We start from the raw sequence: 15,611 nt of genomic DNA on the forward strand, positions 1-15,611 counted from the left end.
CTTCATCTGTCTTTCTTTCCGTTGTCCTTTCATCTTTCGGTCGCCATCACTCTCCGCGAAGTGAAAAAGATGTTATTGATTTAGAAATGAATTAATTAGAAAGCACTTCAGGAGGGCAATTTACTTTGATCAAGTCAAGTGACGATACCCGAGCTTGTTCCATCTGCTCATTTAAATTTATTAGGCCGCCCTCTTCATGTCAGAGAGGAAAATTATTTCCACTGCTGGTTGGAAAAAGTTCTCCACTGAAATACCGTCAATGCAAGCTTTTCAATTACAAGAAAATACTGCTCAGTAAAGAAAAATCGAAAATACTAATAGGCGGTCTGCGTAAAAGATTATTTATGCTCCATGTCAAATGATCCAGATCTGTTAGAACCGTAAAACATCAGTCACATGAATCACTTGAGTGTAAGCCATTAAACCAATCCCTGAAAGTGAAGCTGTAAGAGTAAAAATTCAATCAGTCAGAAGACCTACATCATAATTTACTAAACAGAAACAACCATAAAGGCTGATCATCAGGTGTCCTCTGGACTCTGGTGTAGGACCTGTGCCTGCTTTTCAAGCTCACGTCCCATTGTGACTCCATTAGCATTACAGCGATCGGTGGGGAATTAAATATTGACTGTGCTCTTCAGTAATTTAATTGATCGAGCCTGATGACATTTAGCCATCAGAAAATGAAAGGATGTGTGTAATACTCATGGACATCCAGTGGGACAAAGCCAGAGAAGAACTTTACACTCCTGCTGAGAGTCATGAGTGAGCCAGACATGAAATTACAGACGTTAAACAAATATTGAAGGTATCTGGAGTGATATAGACTTCGGGAGGATATCATTTTCTCAAATGTCACAAATAAATGCCATAAACCTGCTTGTAAATCACTGTAAAAGGATACTTCACGGTACTTTAATTTTGCTGCTGGTGGTATTGAATTTAACTTTAAGCTGTTACATTGTTACAGTATTAATCTGTTCTAATAATATGTAAATGTATTAATTTCATAATTCAGTTTTGTAATGTTTTATGATATGTTATTAAATCCCGAGTCCTGCCTCTAAAAATGGGTGGAACATTTGTGGACTGGTTAGCACCGTCACCTCATGGCAAGACGTTTCTGGGTTCAAATCCTCGTGCTGGTCTTTCTTTGTGGACTCTTTTATTACTATTGCTCTTCCTCCTCATCATCCTTTTTCATTTGCCTCAATCTCACCAGATCCATTAACTGGACTGGTCTTAATTTGAAGATTTATTCAGTATCAGATATCATAAAGTGGAGTGATTGTTCTCATTTCAAATTCTTTATTCACTTTATTTATTCCAGATAAAGCTTTGTTAATCTTATGCTGAACCTAGCTGTGCCCCCATAGTTCATGCTTTTTTCTCAAATGGGCCATTTTAGCTCCTCGACCTCAAAGCCATAGTCTTTCTGATTGGCTGCCTCTTGTGAGCAGAAGTTATGAGCTATAGGTGAGTGCTCAAAGTCAGATTTAAGTGCATTATAAGACCATATTAGGAATATCCACTCTCAATAATAACAACAAGAGCCGAGAATAGACAGAAAGTATCTGAATCAGACTGTTTACAGTCTGAAGCTTGAAAATTTGGCTCACATGGAGTGCTTGCATATATGCTGACCTCATTAATAGATCTAAGTTTCCCAAAATGTAAACACATAACTGCTAAAAGGGGACCCAAACGTATTTCTCACCAGAAGAGCACGGAGCATTTCTCGGGCTCTTGCTCCCCCCCGTTGCCAGTGTTAAATTGGCGCGTATGTTTTAAACTTTTATAAAGATGCCCCATCTCACAGGTTTTAAATAAGAGCACAAGTTAGCTCACAAAAACACGAGGCAATCAGTGCTGTAGAAGTAACTGAAATGGGGTTTATGAAATGATGCTCATTAACTGCTAAGTGATAATCATAGTGTGTACACTCCAAGCTGAGCTAATATCAGATTTATTTTTACCATCATTTGAAAATATTTTTCCCTGGTTGATAGTTGTGTTTTTGTTTTGTTTAGTTTTTATCAGATTTCTCCTCTTCCCTCATCTCCTGTATGTTGTTTAATAGAACGGAACTTTCACAATAAAAGCCTGTCACATGTGTGCAGATCACCAAGGTTCCAGTCCAAGCCTGCCAGCAGGAGACGAGCTGCCACTCCTGCATCGGTTTGAAGGACCCGTACTGTGGCTGGTGTGTCCTGGAGGGAAAGTGAGTCGCACATGAGCAGCTTGTAGACCAGCTACCCCCCCCCCCCCCAAAAACGAGTGTAGAAAACAAACAAACAAGCATACTAGTTATGGTGCCTTAAGGTTTGAAGAACAAAGGCTGTGTCAGTGCTAGCCACCTCCATCGGTTTGTTTGTGCACATTTATGTAAAGCTAACTCTGTATGACTCAGGAAACACCAGCTTAATATTACCACCTTATAAAGCCAAGCTCATATTCATTTTTTCACTTGTTCTTTCTTTAACATCTGCTCGGTTCACAGGTGCACCAGGAAGCAGGACTGCGGTAGGTCATCAGAGCTGAACACCTGGCTGTGGTCACCAGATGGAAAGTGTGTGCAGATCCAGGGTTTCAACCCGCCGAACCTCAGCTGCAAGAAGACAGACCAGGTATGGGGGAGCTATACAAGAGCATGCATATTGCTGTGAATCTTTTCCTCTGTGTGCTGGAACCCCCCTGAGCTAAGATCAGTTCTTGCTGAGCTATGCTTAATTTAAACCACTCAAAGCTGAAACTCTGGCAGAGGTGGAGGGCTCTTTGTCTGTTCTGTCAGCAGCATTTCAAACTTCTTTCTAACCTCTGGTACATGGATCTTCAGGGCCCCTCAGGGGAGCTACAGAGAGATAAAGACATTTTTTGATCCACAGCAACATTATAATTTACAATTCCTCTATGCGAGCCAGATGTATATTGCATCGTTGTTTGTGCTGACAGCTCCTTTGAAAACAGCTCTGTAGTTTTCAGGCTGATGAAACTCAGAAAGTGAAAAATGTGCTTCTTGGAAATGTTGCATCACACCCAGAAACTGCTGATGGTGTCTAGTTTCGGAAAATCATGTTGGAGCAGCACCAACAGCGACACAGATTGATCTATGATAAGATCAGCCAACACGGTTTGTTGCGGTTAACCATCCTAAAAACATTTCCATGTTACCGTAATAAGCTGTGGATTGTTTTTTTCTTGTTGTAACTTGCTGTCAATTAATTCTGTCCGCTAATCTTCCAGCCTCATGTTCGCTCATGCCAAATATTCAAGTTTATGGTTACAAAAAGGGTCACATAGCAGGAGTGGCTGATTTGTACCCTCAATTTTAAAATTCCAATTTTGAGCACATAAAAACAAATGTGATATAGTGAGTCAGTCGCAGTTTATTTGACATTAAACGTCTGGAACTAGTTTTACTAATAAAGTAAATACATCGATGGTTCCAGAACAACGTATACTCCCCCGACCAGTTGGCGAGAGATTGCTGGGTTTTGCTTGCTGAGGCTAGGTGATTGCTTTAGCCACTAGCAGACTGTCACAGTTGCCCATAGTTTCCATGGTAGATGCCTACTTGTCTGCAAACACTTGCCAGCTAGTTCCTAAGGTCTCCATTTCTGGTTTTCGTTGCACTTTTTCAGATTTCATTCTGTACTCTTATTTGATAATTTGATACTGACAGACACTCTGAAAGACTGTGCTCAATTAGCAAGTGTTTGCAGACAAGTCTGTGTCATCCATGCAAACTACAGGTGACTGTGGTAGTCTACTAGCAGTCAAGCACAAGGGGGTTTTTGGTGCAGCACCCTCTTTGCAACCAACTTCACCTAGCAACAGCCAGCGACTTCCAAAAACCACTTGGCAACCCATTGGGAATATACATTTTTCCCTAGCAACCAAAGGCAGCCAAGGGGACTGAGGCCTTAGCTGGCATTGTCCTTACCATCAGTGAGGATACATATCGTCGTCTTATGGATTCTATCATCAGATCCCAATTTCACAGTCTTTTGTCAGTATGGTTAAAGTGTTCAACAGCAATCATAAAGTATACCATCTTTAGTTTTCCTCCCACATAATAGGAATATAGCACCAGTATCACATTTTGTTTTGTTTTTTGTTTTTTTTATCAGTAAACAGCAGGTCAACAAAAAATATTGACTTTGAAAGTCACATTTATCTGAATACTCTAATACAGAAAACTTATAACATTAATGGTGTTATGTTGAATTAATTCTTAACTCATTGAGCGGTTAATGTTAGTCTGAACTGACCAGGCTTCCACACAGTGGTAAAAATGTTGTGGCTGTTTAACCTGTTAATGCATAAAGTTAGGTAATAATGGCTTTTGTAAGTAATGCTCAGCTGTAATTGCAGGGGATCAGCTGCTATTAGCAGCTTTCATTAGAAGAGACAAACACACAGTTCCAGTCTGGTCCTTAGCCACTGCAAGCATGTATTAGAGGGTGTATGCAAGGATGTCTATATACGTGCATTTACAAACACTTTATGCTGTAGCGGGTACACACAGTAGTGGTAGACATGGATTTACTGCAGGCACAGAAAGTGTCCTCAAAGCAAACTTCAAATGGAAGTAGTAGCAGTATAAAAACAAATAGGAGGGTTTTTACTCTCAGACTGATACTTTTGCTCGTGTTTTAGATTTTAAAGATAAAAATTAGTTTCAAACAGGAGACGCCAACATCTAAACCCTTTAATAACATGGTACGAACTCGTAGCTCCTACGTGGCATTTTTAAAACGCCTAAAACTTAAAAGTTTCTGTCTTTGAGTAGGTGTTGTCATTATGTACCAGACGCCTTAATAAAACTTTATCTTGTACTTTCAAGGAGGCAAAAATGATCCTGGCCAACAGCATTAAAGTAACACTGAGCAGCTAATTTATGTAACGCTATAAAATTCAAAATCGAAATGCTGTAGCAGCAATTTTATGGAGTACACCAAACACCAGCAGAGAATGCTGCGCTGCGTCAATACATCTTAACATGACGGCTTCACTCTCTGAATTAATGAGGGATTGATCAAAGAGCTGATCTGCCAGAAAGACGCGTCGTCCTTCAACGCGTGCAGCACCACGCTGTCCACCGACGTCGTCCCCACATCGTGATATTTCTACTCCAAACCTCAGGTGTTATCCAGCAGACGCAGACAGCTTGCATAAAATCTAGTTCATTATGCATTCTTAGGGACTAAAATTCAGCTCCAAGAGTTTCAGCAGTCGCAAGTTTGAATGACATGAAACGACTGAAGTTGCTGTGAGGGTAAAAATGTTTTGTATGTAGATTATAACATTGGTGATTGTTTATTTTGGCACCATAGTCCTCACTGTTCTCATCAGATGTGATGAGACGACAAAACAACATTATGGCTGCGTGATAATGCAATCAGGTGAGGCTATGATAAACGCTATGCAAATACGAGTAGGTGGCAGTCGTAAATACAGAAACTTTCAAACCAGTTTTTAGATTTGTCTATTTGTTTGTTTGAGGCAAAGTTACAAGTTAATCAAGATAAGTCCAAAGTATAAAAGCAGATGTTGTCCTTCAGGGCAGCGGGAGAGTTAAAAGTCTTAAAGTCAAACATTAAATGTACCAAGTTTTTTTCTTTTTAAGCTGTTTGATCATTTTTGTATTATTTATCATGGAGCTCTGCAGTCCTGTGAAAAGCTAAGGACCCTCCATGAGTAGCGGTAGCGTAATAGAGCTACCTTTAACAGCAATAACTTGAAGCAGTGGTTTTCTGTGTGACTTTATGAGTTTATCACATCATAGCGGAGGAATTTTGGCCCGCTCCCCCTTTCAGCATTGCTTTAGTTCATTAAGATTTGTGGGCATTTATTATTCGCAGCTTTCTTAACATCAGCATCATCGTGCTGACAGCTGGTACGAGGCATTTGTGCTAATATGTTGTGTTTAGTTTTCTCCCAGCATTGTGCTGTCCATTATGGCCAAACTTTTGCCTTCCAAACAAGCCATACTTGTTGAGTCTTTTTATAATTTTAACTAATGATCTGTAATGTTTAACATCTGAAGCCTGTAGAGTCTGAGAGGGAGCTCAGGAAACGACAAAACCTACAAAAGATTCGCAGCACCCGATGGTGCTCATCCTCATAATTTCTGTGAAAGCAGTAAGGGTGTACTTTTCTCACAAGTCCTTGAAACTTTCTTTATAACAGGGGTACAAACAGAACAAATCTTCAACCTGTAGTAACTAACTCAAGAAAGACAGGACACAAGCAATTTAACTGAGGAAGTTGTGTAGCTAAAAAGTAACCCCTCCCAAAAAGAGTTAAACAAAAGTTAAACCCAGTCTTGTCAGCGCCTAATTAATACGAGCGCCACACTTCAAACTATGTTTATATTCATCTGATTTCCTTTGTTGAATATGTTTTGGGGGGGAAGTAATTGCTGCCCTGATTGTGTTCATTGGCAACATTTGCTCCAATCAAGGATGTGCGACATCTTTATACTGCAAACAAATCACAGGAAGGAGGTTAGACTAAGTGTCTTAAGGCTTACTTAAATGCCCCTTCTGACTTAGATGCTATAAGAAGGTTGGGGTTTTAAGTATTACAGTTAAGGCCTTTTTAGAAATAGTCAATTTTGGGATTATCAAACCAGCAAAGGTGATTATGGAGCAAGAAGATGATGGCGCAATAACAGTTTGAGCTTCCTAAACATGTGTTTCTACTCTAAGCTGTTATCTTTTTCTGTTTTTCAGGTCTGTAATTTTTTTCATTAAGTATTAAGTCTTTGGAGAGTTAGGTCTGCAGTCAAGTTCAGGTCACGTCTGCAGCCCTGCCTGTATCTGATTTTAATTAATCATGTGCTTCAGATAGCGCTGCTGTAATCTCGTAAAGTCGCACATACAATCAGAAACTCTGATCTGCAAATTGAAAAGGTGTCAAACGTTGCTCTTTGCTTCAGTATTTTAATTTGAATGTCAGAATCCTTTTGAGGTGACGTGAGTTTCTGGTGGAAAGGAGCTGAGCTCATATTCCTCTGATCAGAAGACTCTGTTTGCTGGGGTTTAACATACAATCTTCTGAGACCAGACAGATAAATCTGTTGCATCTTAATTGGGAAATTTGGTGCCATCGCCTCCGTTGCAGCCCCTAGTTTGTGATTTGAACCTGATAAGACAATTGGATTTTAGCTTTAAAAGAAGGAAAAACTTTCTTCTCGAGGTTTTACATACTTAAAAAGAAGAAAGCGTCCCAGGTGACTTCGTCCAGGGGCTTCTCTGGTCCGATAGTTTCGCTAAGATCAAAAACTTTGAAATTAAAACTTCAGCAGCAAAATTTAAATCGGTTGAGGTCAGCACAGAGTAATGAGGAGCTGATGTTTGAACAGTGCCAATGAATAGCAATTATCACCGCAACTCTCCCACACAAAAACTCACATGTGTATGCACAGAGAGTCAGACACGTCACGGTCTCTTATTCTCTTTCTCAGTGTGGAAGAGAATAAGACAAAAAATATACCCAAACATTGTTGCAGTCACATACCCGCTGAGCTAATTGCGCTGTACTGAATGAAATTATTATTGAAATATTAATTAGAAAAAATATTTAATTAAGAGGATGGGAGTGCATAGTAAGGACAAGACTGCACAGTATTAGAGAAACCCAATGATCCGTTTGAGCAAGCACTTGACAACAGTGGGGAGGAAGAACCCCCTTTTAACAGGAAGAAACTTCCAGCACAACCAGAATCTCGAGGTTAGGTGTCTGTTGAGATGGACTTAGGCTAATCAGATGGGCACAAACACAAATTCAGCTGAATGGCAAAGTTTCTGCTGGTGTTACTGGGATGTAACAAACACCTCACAGCTGTATGGGACCAGTAAGCAGCTCCAGAGACCTGCCAAGGGTGCCTACAAAAGCATACAGAGCCCAATCTACAGCAGAGAGTAGTAAATGGGTAATTATGGAATATAAATGGTAACATGGTTAACACACACATGACTTACAGGTGAAAGTTTCCCTCTTTGAAACCCGGACTTTTAAGGGTCACAAGCTGGTGTTCTCTCAGAACAGGTACCAAACCTGGATAAATGGGAGGGCTGCATCTGGTGTAAAATCTGTGCCAAATCAAATCCTGTGTGGCAACACTTTGGTAAATGAAGGAAGAGCTGAAAGTGCCTTTAGTGGTATATAAAAGCATGGATAAATGAAAGGGTGAAGTCCATGATGCCCTGAGGCTATAGCAGCATCCCAAAGAGGTGGAAAAGCACTGTTTGAAGCCACGAGTTTGTCACCTGAACACAAACTGGCAGTAGATGGATGTTTATGAAGACTGACATGAGAGTGAGAGTGACGTGCTCCGTCTAGCTGGGATAATATGATAAGATCAGCTCTTTACAGTTTGGCAGGGAAAACGATTTGAAATACAACTCTGGGCTTAACAGGAAGACAATGAAGAGAAGCTAATATGGGAGAAATAGGCTCTGTTTGCAGTCCTGCTGCAGTGTTTTGGATACACTGAAGGCTTTAAGAACAACCTGATAATAAGGAATCACAAGCTTAGAATGTGTCTTGATGCATTCTCAATCATCCAGGTAAGGAAATCCCCAAAAAGTTGATTCTGTTCATCTTTACGTAGCGATTTCTGTGGGAAAAACATTTAGTCACTAATCCAAGAGACTTCATCAATGTCAGTCTCTCTCAGACCATATTAATGCTGGAGGTCATCCAGAATGAGTCCCTGTTATAAGTTTCTGAGGATTTCATGACCAAATATAGAAAAACCTGGATTTCAAAGTATGAAATTACAGTTCAAGGTCTTTAAGTCTTTGAGACACTATAAGAGAGAGGTGTGGCACTTAAAGAATCCTGAGTTGAACTCTTCCATGGAGTTGAGTATCCAGCCAAGTGTAATTAATGGCCCTGACCAGGTCCTGGTCGCAAGGGCAGCAGCGGTCTCCTCCACCACTTCATTTGTGGAGGCTATACTGAAATTTTAAAGCAAGCAAAGAGACTTCATCCCTCCAGAGTCTCCTTCCTGGCTCTGCCCTGGTTGGACTTCCTTTCCTTTGGATGAAGCTCATTTCAGCCTCTTGCATCCACCATCTTACTCTTTCAGTAGCTACCCGTAGCTCATAGCCTTAGGTGGGATTAGGAACGCAGATCCAGAAGTAATCAGCGACTGCAGACGCTGCCCTCCTGTGGGCTCACCACGCGCAGCAGGAGCTGTAGGGCTCTGGTGCTTTGCAGATCAGAGGGGCAGCCCCGGGTGGTCTCCGGGTTACCAAACTGTTGCTGTGTTGTGCATGTTTTTCTTAGTTGTTGAGCAGTAGTGCATCTCTGAACCGGATTATCTATACCATCATATTAATCTGTCTGCTCAATGTGTTCAATGTCGATTAGCCAAACTAACAAAAATAAATATTACGACTGGGTTTGTTTGTTTGTTGTTGTTGTTGTTTTTAATAAAACAGGTGAATGTCCAGGTGTAATAAAAATATGACAACAATATTACAATGTCATGTATAACTTTATAAAAATGCATTGCCACCATTTCCTAGAGGAGAAACTTAAAAAGATATAAGACTTAGTGTTACTTCTGCAAGCGCTGCTGTTAATAATACAGTGAATTCATCAGGTCAGTCCTCTGCGTGATGATGCCTGAAACTGCCTCAAACCTTTGCACAGTGCATGCATACTGTGGCTCCTATCTTAATTACTCTGTCACACCCCGTCTTATTCTGTAATTCATACTCGTACACAGAAAGCACACTCCCTTTTCTCTGTCTACCAGTGGCTCACACCTCTCGTGTTTCTTTATCTCCCCGTAGCCAGTTGAGGTGTGAGGTGAAATATAATTACTTCTCTGCTTTCATTTTCCTTCTCGGGTTCGTCTCTAACTCTCCTCTCTCTTTCTCCCTTATTGTGCCTCATAACTCCTTTAATTTGTGCACTCTGTCTCCAGGTGGACATCAGCATACCTGCTCTCCCCGCACTGAGGCCGTCTGATGACTTGCAGTGCGTTTTTGGCTCTTTCTTTACTGGAGCCGTGAAACATGGCGGGCAGGTTACTTGTTCGCTGCCCGACCCTGTGGAAATCCCAGCCACTCCTGACCAGCAGGGTATGTGAACAGATGAAGGATGCACAGATAGTTTGTTTTCAGTATATGGACTTTGGATTGGATTGGATTGGAGTGGACTGTCACTCAATTACACATCATAAAAACACATATAAGCATAAACTAGAATCCACAATCATGTTAATATCCTAAAAGAACCCGTTGAGAATGTGGAAAAGCTATGGTATTACCTTGGTTAGAAAGCGGCATGTGTAAAGTGAACAGACACACTGATATCTGCTAATTAGTGCTAAGTTTGAGTCATTGCATCATTTACTCAATCTATCCAAAGCTGGATCATGATCCAGGTCCACAAACATGGAACATGCTCTCCAACTCCTCCTGTTATTTAATTAGATTTGGGAATATTCATTCATATTTTGAGCTGGACTGTTATCTTTATTCTCCAGTTTGATGTATTTTTCTTATTGTTTTTCTTCTTTTTTTTATTTGGCTCGTCTTAAATCCTAATAGCACACTGTGTATCTCCTTTTCTATTACCTACTGTTTGTTTACATCTCATACTCATGCATTTTAATGACTTTGAACTGCCTTGTTGATGAAAGGTGCAGTGTAAATGTATTTGGCTTCCTCTCAGCGAGACTGGAGCTACCTCAACCTAACTATTTTAAAATCCTATTGTGTTTTTACTCAGGTGTACAATAAGTTCTGTCTGTTTTTATATTAAAAAGAGGGTAACTGTGTAACTGTTATCAGCTGTGTGCTCCAGGAGCAAGAAAGTGAGCTGTGTTTTAAAAAACCTTTAAATATTAAATGTAGGTGTTGCAGTTTGCCCTTTTAAAAGACATTGCCTCCTCACATTGACACTTATTTTGTGCCACGTATTAGTGGTAACCTGGTTAAGGTTATTAGGCCATTTATTAATGTAGTATAACAGAAATAAATGGAGAAATAATTAACAGGAAAAAAGTATATTAACAGTAAAGCCAATGTTTTTACATTTTGTATCAAAATACAACAAATTGGTGAATACAGTGCTAGTGTAATTTTTTTATTGCACACTCTTGAAATGTGAAGAATATAAAGATATAAATATTAGCATATGCTACTCTCACATGTGTATAATAAAATAACGTCTGATATATAAACTGATAAACACCTTGTTTCAGAGTTGATAGGCGCTGGAATTTTATTACTGTTGACCAAAGTTAGTCATATCCTGCCTCCTCCCGCCTTTAGCTTTGCAGTCTTGATGCTAAGCTAAGTTAGCCGGCTGTTAGTGGGTTGCATCATGGAAACTTACTTTGTTTGACTTTCGGTAAATTGCTCCTTTAACAGTTAATAGGAAAAACAACACCAACAAAACCTTGATTTTAATGTGTGTGTGTGTGTGTGTGTGTGTGTGTGTGTGTGTGTGTGTGTGTGTGTGTGTGTGTGTGTGTGTGTGTGTGTGTGTGTGTGTGTGTGTGTGTGTGTGTGTGTGTGTGTGTAGACTTTGTGTCAGTTCCCATGAGGATTGTGGTGAATTCAATCGAGGTGACGTCAGGAAAGTATGACTTCTACAACTGTGCTGCCACCGTCAGGAAGAACCAAAATACACCGTAAGATGGATAATGTAACCTCCCCTCCCTCATATATACGTGCGTGTATACCGAAAAAGTATACACGCATGTATATATGTGTGTATCACACGTCCGCTTTACATACTTAAAGCAGACGTGTGATGGCACGCACTTCTCGTTGTTTTCAGGTGTATAGCGTGTGTGACCAGTAAGTGGGGCTGTCAGTGGGACGCTCAGACTCACAGCTGCAGTGACGACGACCATAATGTGAATGGAGATTACATAATCAAACCCCAACAGGTAATAAAATAATAATCTGCAGCTTTTGCCTTTTAGAACTGCTTTAATTCTTCAAGCACAGATTCATCAAGGAGCTAGAAACACTCCTCAGAGAGAGTTTGAGGTGATCTGAGTTTTGTGACATGGTACATAGAAGCAGCCTTTAGTAGATGGCGTGCACATGTCCGTCCATCTGAAGGGACAGACAGGGTAGGTTGTGGTGTTTAGATGATGCTTAGTTGGTAATAAAGGGGCCCAAAGTGTACCAAGCAAATACTATCACACCACCTGCAGCCTGAACAGTTAATAGAAGCCAGGATGGAGCAGCTCGTGTTACCCTGCTGTCTGAATTGAGATCGATAAGACCAGGCAACGTTTTCCCAGACTTCTGTTGTACAATTTTGGTGAGCATGTGCAAACTGTAGCCTCAGTTTCTTGTTCTTAGCTAACAGATTGGAAAGCAGTGTGGTCTTCTGCAGCTGCAGGCCATCATCTTCATGGTTCAATGTGTTGTGCATTCAGAGATGCTCTTCTGCATACCTTGGTTGTAACAAGTGGTCAGTTGAGCACTTTTGCCTTTCCTATCAGCACGAGGCAGTCTGGCCATTCTCCTCAACATGGACTTTTCCTCTTAAAGAGGAAAAGCCGCTCACTGGATAATTTCTCTTTTTTGGATCATTCTCTGTAAACTCCAGAGGTGGTTGTGTGGGAAAATCCCAGCAGGTGTACTCAGTTTTACCACTATAATTAGCTGATAGGATATTTGCTCTAACTTGCATATGAAGTCTACCTAGTAATGGGGACGAAAGAGTATGGAGTGGCCGAAGCTCATCATTAACATCAAATATTAACAAGGAAATTGAATGTTTCTCTGTTTATATTGATGAGTTGTTAAGTGTCTGAAGTGTTTCACAGTGAGCTATGATGATTTGATTCGAGGATGGATAATTCACAGCATTGCCTGAAGTGTTTTGTTTCCCCATGAGTACTTACATTGTATTTGAAGGTGTGAACTGTGCTGTTAGCTGTTGAGCTTAATATTTCTGCTCCTGCTTCTCTTTCTGTGATGTAGTCCGACAATTGTCCTCAGTTTGAGTCTCCGGAGCCGGCGTTGATCCCTGTGGGCTACCAGATCCCCATCAGCTTCCAGGGAAGAAACCTGGACAGCTACATGGTGAGATCAGTCAGAGCTGCTGACTTACTGCTTCATAAACATCCAAATATTGTCGTCAACATCATCTGTGTGATCATTTCTCTCAGTTGTGTGTGTGTGTGTGTGTGTGTGTGTGTGTCTCTCCAGGACCGGACATTTTTGATCGGGACTGAGCTGATGAAGCACAGCGAGCAGGAGGTGGCAAAGGAGGAGGAGACATCAAAGTTCAGATTCAGAGGATATAAGGTCAGTATAACGAGGAGGAAGAGGGGACAACCTTGTTAAAATTTGTGATAAAGATTAAATACTTTGACAAATATTCTGGTTTCAGTGCAGATTTTCATACTTAAAGCAGACCTGTTAACTCATGTTCATGTTAAACAAGACCAAGGTTTTCAGTTCAGTTCAATTCAGTTTTATTTAAATAGTGCCATATTACAGCACTCATCTCCTCTGAGTGCTTTGTATTGTAAGATGAAGACCCTTAGCATATCTTAGCACATATAATAATAATAATGAGAAATCCCCAACAACCGGACGACCCCCTGAGCGCAAGCACTTGGTGATAGAGGGAAGGAGAAACTCCCTTTTAACAGGAGGATGCCTCCAGTAGAACCAGGCTCAGGGAATGGCAGTCATCGTGACAGGTTGGGGGTCATAATGAGGTCAGTGTATGTGCAAGTAATCTCTGTGATCCAATCACAGACTTCAGACCGCTCCATCCAATGTGGTCATCTCAGACACACAGCTGTGAATGTAAGCACACAAAGTCATCTAATTAGAGTAAATGTGACGTTATAGTTCGTCAGAGTTTTCATCAGGGTTTCTTAATCACTGAAACTACCAGTTGGAGGCAAATTGAAGGTTTGTGACATGTCACCTCTTATCCCGAAGACTTCTTCAGTTCTAAAAGGTTACCAGATGTTGAACCCCAGTCAGGCTGTCACCTCAGAGGAGGTCCTGAGACTCATTGACCCACCCTGTCCTCATTTGAGTCTGAGCATCTGAATCTCAAGGGGTGTCAAGGTGGCTGATAGTTGGTGTAATAGGCCATTACGGTTCTCTGATGGTCGGTCCACGTCGACGTAGATGGCCTCTTTTACTCATGAAGACTGCTCTTGGGTGGAAAGTGAAACATCTGAAAGAAGACTTGGATGAACATGCACAGACACTGATCTGTGCTTAAGCCGTAATACGAGCTGGTTTGATTCTCTGAACACTAAGGACAGGTGCCTCAGGGCTTCCTTTATTTACCTCCTTTAGCACAGGATACACTGAAGGATCCTCCCTGAAAGAAAAGGAGAAGATGGCATCCCACGATTCAAAGCAACGCTCCATCAGGAGGTCAGCATGACTGAACAGAGATCATCACTGCTAACATGCAGATATGCTAAGATTAGTTAATCATACAGCAGTGCTACTTTTGGAGTGGAGTGAATGTTGCAGTGTAACTCGGGTTGCACTGACGCTGTCCTCGTTTTGGCGTGCTGTATTTCCATCTTTCAGGATTATCTTTAATTAAATTTGACTTCAGAGATGCGGAAAGCTTTAATAAAGGAAGAGTTAAAGTGGATCAAGAGAACATGTTGAGCGGAGAGCAGGGTGAACAGCATTTCTTAATGCAGCCATGTCATTTCACCCTCGTGACTGCAAAGCTCTGTTCTGTTTTTAACCTTAGTTGACATAGTGATATTTTCCACCCGCTTGTCTGTATTTATAACATTTACAGCACAAAACATTACGGCAGCAACACTCAGCATCATTTCCTGAAGAAATGTGACTAGAAAAAGACAGAAGGTCGGCAACAAGGTGCATTTTTTAGAAATATGAATCACATAAATTCACACAGGTAGAGTCCCTGAATAAAAATGTAGAACTGGAAATAATCCTGGGTGCAGACATTTGACAGGACCTCTGTCAGGCTGTGCTGGATTCTTCAGATCTGCTAGTTTTTTAGGCCTGCCACTGTCCTCCACTTGTCCACTCTCCTCAGAAATTTTCGCCTAATAGTTTAGACAGGCTGCATGAGTTGGGTAAATTTTTAATGCTTGAGTGATTGACAGGTCACTGCAAAGAGGCTTAACAAACCAAAATATTCCTCTGAAAATGGTCAAGTACAAGGACCGGATTAATAATGAGTAAAAAAGCAGCCAATGTCTAAATGACCCTTAGAAAGCATGGGGAACTATTGGACCACTTCAGAACATTCCAAGAAAGGTCTGACTTCTTACAAATCGAAGGGCGTAGGTTAAGACTTTTGCACAGTGCTGTAAATAATCCAAATACTTAGTAAAGTCTCTACTATGAAACCACTGAAAGCCTTTAAAAAGGGCACAGGAATAAAAGCTAAAAAGGAGTGTTGAACAGGAAAGAATCAGCTGACAAGATAAAAACAGAACGCAGTCTCTGAATGTGAACAGTAATGCTGCTTTTTCTGTGTCTTTACTAACGTACACAAATTAAAACCCACTTAAAAAAAAACCCCACTCTGATTCTTGTGCTGCGTCCATTAGCAGCCTCCAGAAAGAATGAAATCTCTCTCCGCTTCTCGGCTTT

At 40.8% G+C, this 15,611-nt stretch overlaps 1 protein-coding gene across 2 annotated transcripts in view; it reads left to right on the top strand.

Moving 5' to 3' along the window:
- Nucleotides 1-15,611, top strand: part of plxnb2a.1 (plexin b2a, tandem duplicate 1) — a 230,550-nt gene that overhangs the window by 169,947 nt on the left and 44,992 nt on the right. For both annotated transcript variants that reach the window (XM_026148328.2, XM_080291728.1), the window contains 7 exons: nucleotides 2,121-2,221; nucleotides 2,501-2,627; nucleotides 9,947-10,103; nucleotides 11,554-11,662; nucleotides 11,812-11,923; nucleotides 12,975-13,076; nucleotides 13,203-13,301. In XM_026148328.2, coding sequence (XP_026004113.2) covers nucleotides 2,121-2,221; nucleotides 2,501-2,627; nucleotides 9,947-10,103; nucleotides 11,554-11,662; nucleotides 11,812-11,923; nucleotides 12,975-13,076; nucleotides 13,203-13,301 — 807 coding nt within the window. The remainder of the gene's footprint in view (nucleotides 1-2,120; nucleotides 2,222-2,500; nucleotides 2,628-9,946; nucleotides 10,104-11,553; nucleotides 11,663-11,811; nucleotides 11,924-12,974; nucleotides 13,077-13,202; nucleotides 13,302-15,611) is intronic.

The sequence above is a fragment of the Astatotilapia calliptera genome, chromosome 17, assembly GCF_964374335.1.
Source record: "Astatotilapia calliptera chromosome 17, fAstCal68.1, whole genome shotgun sequence".
Classification (NCBI taxonomy): Eukaryota; Metazoa; Chordata; class Actinopteri; order Cichliformes; family Cichlidae; genus Astatotilapia; species Astatotilapia calliptera.